The 11,574-nt window shown below is 34.6% G+C and overlaps 1 protein-coding gene across 1 annotated transcript; it reads right to left on the reverse strand.

Moving 5' to 3' along the window:
* Positions 1-987: 987 nt before the first annotated feature.
* LOC121253922 (MLP-like protein 28) lies at positions 988-2,023 on the reverse strand. Its single transcript, XM_041153843.1, has 2 exons — positions 1,747-2,023; positions 988-1,488 (listed from the first exon to the last, which is right to left on the reverse strand). Exons 1-2 carry the CDS (start codon positions 1,931-1,933, stop codon positions 1,223-1,225), a joined length of 453 nt encoding a protein of 150 aa, XP_041009777.1. The 5' UTR covers positions 1,934-2,023; the 3' UTR covers positions 988-1,222.
* Between the last annotated feature and the right edge of the window lie 9,551 nt (positions 2,024-11,574).

Below are 11,574 nucleotides of genomic sequence, written 5' to 3' on the forward strand. Positions count from 1 at the left end.
TTTTGAATATGCAACTTGTAATAGTGCTATAGTCATTCATAAAGTTCCTAACTCTTGAGTTGATCAAGCGTTCTTTCACTAAGCCTTCTTTAACAATGAGGTTTAGTTCATTGAAGGTTCTTAATCTGCAATCTATTCTAGTTAAAGCTCAAGCCTATTTTCCAAAGGTAGCAACCTCCTGAGGACGTTGATTCTTTGAAGTTTGACAATGATGATTCTTCCATTCGAATATGGGCCGGGTAGATCACTAGCTATGAGGGGGTTGTGTGCTCCATACAAAATTCTCGGAGGGAGAGGAGGTGAAATAAAAACAAAAAGGCAAAAATAACTATTGTTTAAGGCTCATGTTTTTTGGTTGAGCTAAGGAGGAAACCGCCAGATGCGGTTTACTTTGATTCAACAGTTGGGTTGATTGGTTGTAGCTTGAAACCACTCCTAAGAGAAAGACATTGCAATTGGCTGTTTTGGTGCATTTCGTAAGAGAGCACCAATTACACAACCTCCATGTTCTCATTAAGGAAAATCAAGAACGTAATTATATAGATAGCTAGAGACGGAAGAACTCGCTCCTCAACAACACGGAAAGGAAAACAGAAGTTGTACAACCAGCAAAAATGGGGTGGCGTGGGACCCATCTTGAAGATACGAGGTTAAGGAATTCGCCGGTGTCGCGTGTGTGATCAGTAGAGTCGTGAAATCGCGGTGGCGCTTGGAGTCCATGCACACTCGGCGTTTTAGTCACATAAGGCTCACACATAGGTTGGATGGCGGCGATTCTCGGCTCATCTTGTAGATTTGCTTGGGAAGTAATTCATTGATTGGCGCAGAGTCAATCGGTCGCGATAGCTAGTCCCAACTTAGTAGAGAAAAAAAATTTAAAAAAAAAAAAAAAAGGAAAAAGGGTATTCACAATGGTGTGAAGGGGAGAGAGAGAGAGAGAGAGAGAGAGGGCAGGTTTTGAGACAGGCATTCCCAGACTATCATATATCAATATAAAACATACGAACTTTATTCAATTTTTTTTTTTTTTTTTACGCCACATATAAAACTGATTACAAAGTTTTATTCCTAGGCATAAATATTAAAGAGCACCAACTGTACTCTTCATGATTCACAACACACGATAATTTTTTAAAACAAACCTTGCTTAGATACATAAACTGCTTTGGTTGTCATGCTTAAATGACTTAACAAGCACCAGAAAATGCATATACCCTTATGATTATGCCTTGGCAAGGAATGCATCAATGTCTTTAGTCATTGTAACCATCATATTGTGGTACTTAATTGGAGCAGGCACTTCCTCTGTCAGTTTCTCATATTCAAGAGTCAACTTGACCAAGCTGCCATTACCCTTTGGAGTAACCTGATAGGTGCCCTTAAAGCTCTTGAAATAGTTCATGACATCCCCTTCAATGCCCACAAGAGTTACTGCCCTGTTTGCATCATCTAATTCAACCTTCTCTTTGAAAACCTCAGCATTCCCCTCTATGGTTTCACAAGCATGCAAACATCTAAGGACATCAAATTCAATCTCGATCACATGAAACACATGCAATTAGTTGTCTAACAGTAATTTGAAAAATCCAGTACGATCCTAATTAAGGTGTCCATCGCTGAGAAAAAGATATTACAAATTTTGCAAGCAATACAAAATGCGCATTCCGGAACAAAAAGCAAAACAACTCATATCCAAAGTTAGGAAATTATGATAACTTGCTAGACTTGGTTGATGCATGGCCTTACCGATTGTATAATTCCAGAACTTGATAGAGCCATGTGTCTCCCAATCACCTTCATGCACCTCAACTGCTTGTATAATGTTAGGAGTTGCTTTGGGAAAATGGTGGGTAGTGCTCCTGAAGATGTTGTAGTACTTATCAGCAGCTGACTTTATTTCTATCTCAGTCTCCAGCTTACCCTTTAGAGCCATATTTTTTCTACACAGCTGATACCGCTCAGAAACAATGTAGCTTTTCAGTACTAATAAATCTGATAAAAAAAAAAACTAATACTAAGGAAGATGAATGGAGATGGCTTTGCTTCCCACTATATATAGAACTAGAAGAGCGTGGTGGCATGTTACAAGCAGTGATTATTGGGATGGAATTATTAAGCACGTGCTTTACAAAATGGGGGATGCTAACGAGGAGAAAAGCTTTGTTTAGGTTAGGTGTAACTGATTATAAAGATTAGACATATAATATGTTGTATCAGTAGTGGGATTAAGGAAAAATATGTAGAAAAGAAAAAAAAAAGAGAAAATATGTAATTTCATGATCTGTATATAGAAAGAATTTGCACTGATATTCCATGTCGAGTAATGTTAGATATAATTTTCGGATGTACAAATCCAGTGCACATCCTAAGACTTTCAAAAGGAGTGCGTGGGACTAGTTTACATACCCATCCAAGACTGTAAGTATCATTTATTTTCTATGTCTATATCTATATCTATTTATATATATATATATATATATCCATCTAATTTGCTAATAAATTTTTTGATGTTACTATTGATAAAATCCAATTACAAAATTTTTTTGGTTCATTAAATTAATTATGTTGTTGAGTTCTACAAAGACCTCAAGAAACATTGTAAATCACTATTTGAGAGGTTACAATCCAATCCGCCTCCTTAGTCACATATCCATATATACTTTCCCTGTTAAGCAGATTAAATATATATATATATATATATATACACACACACACACTCTTACATTACCTAACCAATACTTTTTAAATGCATGAAATAAGAAATTAAGCTGATGGAAAAGGTCTCTGTTACGTACGAGACAGCTCAATTATGCAGTTGTCTTTTATTATTGTCTTCTATTTTGGTTAAGAAATATAGATTTTGATCAAATAGATAAGTATGGGGGATGAGGAGTGAGCATCGATCGAGGGTAAGATCCCTTAGAAGGTGGCCGAGACCTAAGGGATCTTACGTGGGTTGGATAACATGAATGGGTGGGACAGCCTCCACCCCATCGCTATTTGACCAGAATGGGATAATGGTGCATGATAGCCAAGCCTATTCGAGGTGGAAAATTGCATGTATAGATCCCCAGCTTGCTAGGTGGGTCAGCTAGCCCTCTCGTTCTTGGCCTGCACCTGATCATGAGGGATATTAATTATATGCATCCGTTAAATTGGATTTTTTTTTTTTTTTCAAAATTTTTTGTTAAGTATTTTTCATCTTCTTATCAACCTAGCTTATATTTTTAAATTGTTAACTTTTTTTAAGATTTTTATTTCTGATTTTCTGATTTTTTTTTTCTTTTTTCATTTCATTTCGTTTGTTTTTTGATCTTTTGTAATTTTTATTTGGTTAATTTATAGTTTATGTTTTTTAATTTCTTGCTCTGTATGTTTTTTTTTTAAGATTTTTAACTTACAAAAGTGTTACTTATCCTTATGCTTCAGATATTGCCATGTATGTTTTTATTTTCTATTATCTTAATTATGTTTTTTTTTTATTAATTTGTTTACTCTTTATATAATTTCATTAATTTTTGGGTTGACGTTACTATTTATCGAAGTTATAACCAAATGATCACGGCGAATATTATAATAAATAGGATTTAAAAATCTTGGTTGGTATGCCTCTCATCTCTCCATTGTTGTCGACTTCATTAGGATCTGCCAAATCCTAGTTAGATTTTGATTTCATATTTGAGGAACTATTGCTTGGCATTATTTGATCATACTATAGTAAATGCATATAATATCTTATTTGATAAATATATATATATTAAGATTTGGCAATAATTCACATCTCCCTTTCGCTAAAGCATTTGTCATTTTCTTCCAAAGTCATCACCAAATCTTGAACTCGTGTCTAAAACAAAAGCAAACAATATATATAAAACCAAATGAAATCGTTAGCAGCGTATAAGTAACATCAAACTATGTTTACGTGTTAGTGTTTATGTTAGCAAGCTAAATCGTATGGTAATTAACAGACGAGAAAATCTACTCTCAAGTCGGTTCAAGACCGCACACTGCACACCATCTGCCAGCGTGTAATTTTTTTTCAAAGCCAAATGCGTGCCCTATGTTACACAAATCCAAGTTTTCACCCTCATTTCACGCAAGATCAAGTTTTTACCCTATGAATTATGACATTCTAGGAAGCCACTGCCAAATATATGCTAGCAGTTCACATTTCAAGGTAGTTCTAGCAACACCGGCCAGTTTCAACGTAGTTTGGTGTTCTAATCAGTGACTTGAGTCGACATGGATTTAGAGAAAATCCCAAGTGAATGTCATAACATTGAAATCTCACCTTTAAAATATTAATCCTCTTACGCATTTCCACAAAACAATGGAAAGATTCTTACGGATCTTGAGTTTGTTTTTAATGAAAAGAGAACATAAATAGGAAGAAAACAGAACCAACCATTTTCTCCCCTTTTGTGATCCAGTCATACTCTTTTTTGCAAGAGAAAGTCTGTAGAAAGCAAAATTCAATTCAGGGTAATTTGCAGACGAAAGAAAAAAAGGGGAGAGAGCATTAGACTTGACTGGGAAGAGAGAATAGAGTGACCCAGTGACTTTTTTTCAAAACTAAAGACGATGGACCGGGTTCGACTTCAAGATTTGCAGACAAAAGAAGAGGGGGTGGGGGTGGGGAAGGAGGGAGACAACAGAGTGACAAACCTTTTGCCTTTTCTGAGCTGTGCCAAACTTTGGTCTATTGATTTTATCTTAAGAGCATAAGTATTAGACTCATCAAATTCATCTTTAAATTTTGATAAAAGAACATGTTTTCCATATGAGTATTGTTACAGAGTAGCCACTGTAGATGTGCACATATTGCATACACTACGTAGTAGCTTTTGGTCCACTTGTTTTTTTTACTTTTTTTTTGTGCAAAACACACAGACGGCTTCTACTGGCCCTCTCTCTCTCATCAGCTCTCTCTCTCATCTCTCTCTCTCTCATCAACGACTCTCTCTCGCTGGCTCTTTCTCTCTCCTTGACTCTCTCTCTCTCATAAGATCTCTCTCACCGGCTCTCTCTCTCCTCGACTCTCTCTCTCATCCCTCATGCTCTCTCTCTCTCATTGTCTCTCTCGCATCTCCGCTCTCTCTCTCATCCCTCATGCTCTCTCTCACATCGTCTCTCTCTCATCTCCACTCTCTCTCGATCTCATCTTCGCTCTCTCTCTCATCCCTCATCGACTCTCTCTCTCATCTTCGCTCTCTCTCATCTCGGTTCTCTCTTTCATCTCGGTTTTCTCTCTCATCACGATAATAATTTTGAATTTGGGAGATGTGTAGTTTAAATGATGTCACATAGGGTGTGCAAAAGTGGCTGCTAGCAATAGTGGCTGCTCCCAATATTTTTCCTTTTCATATATCTAAAACTTCTTTATCCATAACTTCACATTAGATTAGCTATTAAATTCATCAAAATAATAATATTATAATATTTTTTTAATAATACTATTTTATTTTTTTTCATATTTTATAATTACACTAATCATATGTTAATTAATAATTTAATTTGATTCTTACATTATTATTACAAGACGGTTGGAGATTAAACGTGAATAAAAAAGACCATTAGAGATTAAGTGAGTAAAAAATGGTTTTGATAAGTGAACAATAGCCCTTTAAATTTGAAGAAACATATCCATTTACTGTAGTTTAAAGTTTTACACTTATCTCTTTAGCTAATCCAATGCAGCTCTCTTTTGATGAAATTTATTATATTTTACATTTGACTAAGCTTTTGATGAAACCAATACCAATACGCTAAGACCATAATGAAGTGTGCAGTGCGTGGTCTTGAAATGACTTCAAAATAGATTTTCTCTAAACAGAATTAGGCCAAACCCCAATACACCAACTTTATCTTATTATTTGATTTGAAACTTTTTGAATTTTGATCTTCCATAAAATGTTATGGAAAATGATAAACATGCAATTCTTTTCCTAGTTATTTTCACAACGTCCATGTATTTAAATGAAGTGCATTTTTATAAATAAATTATTAAATAGTCATAAAAGTATAATTATCAGTTTGCGAAAATATCATTGTGAAGAATGTTGTGAAAATGATTGTCTATTATTATTCAAAGGCTATTAGAACGAAATTATCACTTCCACTTTGAATCATGCATGGTGGAAGGTGGAGGAAAAGAAATCCTAACCCGACTTGACAATATATAATATTAAAATATTAATATACAAAAACAAGGCATGTCATCGGAGGTTAATTCCATTCTATTAGCCCAACAATTCTTGTTTTGATTGATTTAATTCAATAAATTGTTCTTTCCTAAATGTAGTTCTATAAAAGTTTGATATTACACAATCGAGCATATGCAAGTTAAATAATACAATTTCATCTAACAAAATATATCAAATTCGATGTTTATTGGAAAACAACTAGAGTTTAAGAGACTGCATCTCAAAAGGGCAAGAAACATAATCTTTAAATAATAAAAGCAAGACTAGGGGTGTAATTGGTCCAATCTAATCGATTTTAGAGGAGAATTTTGGATCAGATCAAATTTCTCAGTCCACCAAAACTTTTGACTGGACCGCTTTGGTTCGGTCCAGTTGGTTTTATCCAAAGGTATTTCGGTCTGGCCCCTTTTTTGAGTTTTTGGCAAAATTTTTATATAAAATGAAAAAAAAAATTAAGTGAATGACTTAATCTAAGTTTTCTAAGTATGTATATACTTAACTAATTAATTATTTTAATTAAGTAAAATAAATTAACAATGTTAATAGTATATGTATTATCAACAATTAGTAGTTAATATCCTATTTTAAAATTCTTAACTATTAATATTTTAAATAATCCAAGCATACATAATTATTTATATAATAAATTCAATCAGGTCCAATCCAGGATGATAAAACCCCACCTCGAGACCGGGCTAAAAATTGAATTTCCCTAGTTTATTAAACTGATACCTACCGATTCCTTAATCAATCCAATTCAAACCAAAAACAAATTGGTTTGGTCAATTTTTTCAATCCGGATTGAAATTCTTACACCCCTAAGCAAGACTATTCCATCAATAATTGTTAGGTATTTTAGTATCTTCCAAATTCATTGTTCAAAACAATTGGTAAAGTTTTCTATTTGAGTTGGGTTGATATTTGAAAAATAAATTAGATTTATCTATAAGAGATTGCGTTTGGATGTTGAACTGAGTTGAGATAATAAAATATTGTTAGAATATTATTTTTTAATATTATTATTATTTTAGGATTTGAAAAAATTGAATTGTTTATTATATTTTGTGTTGGTATTTGAAAAAGTTGTAATGATGAGTTGAGATGAGTTTAGGTTCTAAACGAAGCCTAAGTTTACCTACAAACAAAGGGAAAGACATAGGAAAAAGTAGTTCAGATATGAAACTAGTTGAGCATAAGATGAAGAATGTGAGCTGAAAATAACAACAGAATGGTCGAAGGTTGCAGTTAACTCTATACCTTTAAGGAGGGTACAGGAAAATTTAAAGTCTCGTAGTGGGGCTTTTGTTCGATGGAGTTCTCAAAAGTTTTGAGATAGTGAAAAAAATATTGTGTTCAAAACAGAAAGACTCAAAAAGATGCAAGAGGAAGAAGGACACCACAATGCTGAAGCAATCAAAAGCCTATAAGAAGAGTTGGGTATCTTACCGGAACAGGAAGACATCAAATGGAGACAAAAAGCTAAAAGAAACTGGTATCAGTTTGGTGACAAGAATACAAAATATTTTCATACATGTGCTAACTAGAGAATAAGAAAGAACTGGATAAAGCGAATCACTGATTCCCAAGGTAGATTGTTGAAGGAGAAAACCGGGATTGAAGAGGTTTTCATTCCACATTATAAAGACATTTTTAGATCTTCAAACCCATCAAAGGGGGTGATAGAAGAATGTTTTATACCAGATGAGCTTCGATTGACAAAGGAAATGAATGCAGAACTCCAAAAGGAACTCATGAAATTAGCTGAAGTAGAGATGGGAGGCACTTCATCTGATGGTACCATTAAAGTCCCTAGGTCCAGACGGTTATGGAGCATGCTTTTTCCAATCCTAGTGGAATATAGTAGGAGATGAGGTAAGTAATGTGATCCTACTTCTTAAGAAGGGAGGGTATGGGTCATTCTTTAAACTTTACATTCATTTCCTTAATTCCAAAAATAAAGAATCTCAATCTTGTAAGTTAATTTAGACCCATCAACTCGTGTAATGTACTGTAAAAAATCATTTCAAAAGTGTGCAAACAGATTAAAGAAAGTGCTCCCAGCCATCATCTCTAGCAACCATAGTGTTGTTATTCCTAGTAGACTTATCATGTTATGGTGGCTTGTGAAGTTATACACTTTATGAAGACCAAACAAGGTTTAAACAGGAAGCATGACTCAAATTATATATGTCAAAAGCTTATGATAGAATAAAATGGTCTTATCTAGAAGTTGTGATGAAAACATTAGGTTTTGGAGAAAATTAGGTACCTCTGATAATGGACTATGATACCACAGTCTCATATTCTGATCTTGTTAATGGACAACCAGGAAAAAAAATACTATCATCAAGAGGCATTAGACAAGGAGATTATCTATCTCCCTATTTATTAATAATGTGTGCTAAAGGTCTGATTTCTCTGATATATCTATCTAGAAGAATAGGAGATACAAGGAGGTGGTAGTAGCAAGGGAGGCACAAGGATAAATCATCTGGTTTTTGCAAATGATGTCTAATATTCTATAGGGCTAACTTGACTGGATGGACAAAAATCAGCAACTATTGGACAAGTTTGGGAAAGCTTCTCGTCAATGTTTAAACAAGCAAAAAACATCCATTTTTTTTTTAGCTCAAATACAGTTTCAAAAATCAAGAATTTGATTTTTCAAGCTACTAGTGTCTCACCTAGTGGTAATTATGAAAAGTACTTGAGACTACCAACAATGGTGGTACCTTTAGGAGTACACAAGAGAGAGTGTGGGAATAGATTAATAATTGGAAGAATACTTTTATATCCCAAGCTGGTAAGGAGATAATTCCCAAGGCAGTCATCAAAGCAATTCTAATTTTTCCTATGAGTGTCTTCAAACTACCAAGAAAGTTGTGCAAAGAGATATCCTCGTTTATGTCCAGATTCTGGTGAGGTCACCAGCAAAATGATACGAGGATTCAGTAGAAATATTTTCCAAAGATGGGGAATAAAAAAAGAATGGGGTTGAGTTTTCGAGATATAGAATGTGTCAGTAAAATAATGTTGGCAAAACAGTGTTGAAGGATGTCGAATAATCAATCTTCTGTGGTTGCATAGATTATGAAGGATAAATATTTCAAACATGACCATTTTCTAGAAGCAAAACTAGGACATGCTCCCTTTTTGATATGGAAAAGTTTATAGTCCTCGATGGATTTGCTTAAAGAATTACTGATATGGAGGTTGGGGAATGGTAAAAAGATCAAGATCTAGAGGGATAAGTGGATACTAATCCTTCTTCGTATAAAGTTTAGTCTCTTGTTAAGATCCTAGAACTTATTTATGAAGACACATGAAGTTGGAATGAAACTGTCATTGAAGAGATTTTTAGTTAAAAAGAAGCTGAGGTAATTTTCAGCATACCAATTAGCAGAATTGGAGTTGAAGATAAGATGATTTGGGGTTACACCAAAAATGGGATTTATTTTGTCAAAAATGCATATCATTTGGAACTGAAAGGAGAAATATGAGAGGAGAAACTTCAAAAGCATCTGCAATAGAAATAGTTTGGCAACAGATATGGGGTTAAAAATGTTGGGGAAATCAACACAGCGGAAGGGATAAAAGCGGTAATAAAAGAGTACACTCTACGCACTCAGTGACACCAAGAATTTAACGTGGTTCAGCAACTGCCTACATCCACAGAAAAGAGCTTCACTATTAAATAGTGGTACACAAGAAAATATTACAAAGGAGGAGGATCACACTCCACTCAACTCAACTCTCTTCTTTTCTCTCAGAGCTCTCCAGGCTCTCTCTCTTTTCTCTTCTTGAGTGTGACAGAAGCTCTCGCATGGAGCTTCAATTTATAAGCGAATGTATATCGCATTACCGTGTGAATGCATTTAATATGCATTCAATAGACAGTTGGGCGCTGGGTGCTGGGCGCTGGAGGTTGAGAAGCAAGCAGTCATTGTTGACTGCTTGCTTGGGGCAGGGACTTCAACAAAAAGTCCCGGGTAGTGTCAAAAAATTTGTTTGGAAAGCAGTTCATTATCTATTGCCAACCAGACAAAACCTTTTCAAGAGGCAGATAATAGATACTCACCTTTGTCCAATCTGTGAAATGGATGAGGAATCAGTTGGCCATTCTCTATGGATCCACCAGCTAGTGATGTGTTTGCAGATTCAAACAGTCATGTACATAAATGGTCGAGATCAGAGGAGGAAAGTTTTAGCGAAGCTACAATCTTAGGAGTTAGAGTTGGTGGCAGTAATAATGAGAAGGATTTGGGTCAGAAGAAATGTTTTTATCTTTGAAAATCAATTTGAATGTCAAAACAAGTTAATTCAAGTAGCTACTAAAGGGTTAGAGGAATTCCATCAAGCTCTAAATTACCAAGAAGAATATAAAAACCCATCTAGGAATGCAAGAAAATTGATCAGATGGAACAAACCATGGGAAAATGTAGTGATAGCAAATTGGAACATGGTTGTTGAAGATAATTCATGGAGAGTGGGGCTTTGAATTATTCTGAGAGACTCGAAGGAAGAGATATTGGCATCTTTATGTGCAAATAACAAGTATATGCTACAACCCACTATAGCTAAGGCTCTTGCATGAAGAAGGGCAATGGAGTTTTGCTTTGAGCTAGGATTTACAAGGGTTGTATTCGAAAAAGATGCTCAAGTTGTTATCAAAGCAACCAATAGTGGAGAAGAGAGCTAGACATAGCATGGACAGTTAATCGATGATACAAGAAGACTACTAATAGGAAGACCACATTGAAGAGTCCAGTTGACATATAGAGAAGCAAATGAGGTAGCTCATCCGCTAGCCAAACTAGCTCTTTCTTATGATACTAAGTAGATATGAATGGAAGAGGGGCCAATAATAATTCTTAATTCTATATTGAATGATAAGCTTTGTAATGAATGATTTCATGAATGGAAAGGCTTCTTTTGGTTTTTAAGGAACAAAAAAAAAAAAAAAAAAAAAAAAAAAAAAAAAAAGAGAGAGAGATAAACTTGACTATTGGATGAAGCTGCAACTTGTAAGATCTCAAGATTCGAATATTGGATAGAGATCACCATGTTGTTTAGATGTTTAAAGGAGAAATTGTGGCCGATCAACAACCCGTCATTGTGACCTATGTGAAAGTTTTCAAGATTGCAATTTTAAAATTTGAAAAAAGTTTGATCAACTCAAGGACTATTCAAGGAACATCAAATTGGCCTCTAAAATCACCAATTGAGAGGTTGAGCGTCCAATTGGAATGTGCTGATGTTGAAACATAATTATATTTAATGCAAGTTACCTAGTCTTGAAACCATTTTGAAAATCTTCTTCATGCTTACCATAGATATTATTTATGCATTGTCTCTTAAGTAAATCAATGCA

This window comes from Juglans microcarpa x Juglans regia, chromosome 3D (assembly GCF_004785595.1).
Source record: "Juglans microcarpa x Juglans regia isolate MS1-56 chromosome 3D, Jm3101_v1.0, whole genome shotgun sequence".
Classification (NCBI taxonomy): domain Eukaryota; kingdom Viridiplantae; phylum Streptophyta; class Magnoliopsida; order Fagales; family Juglandaceae; genus Juglans; species Juglans microcarpa x Juglans regia.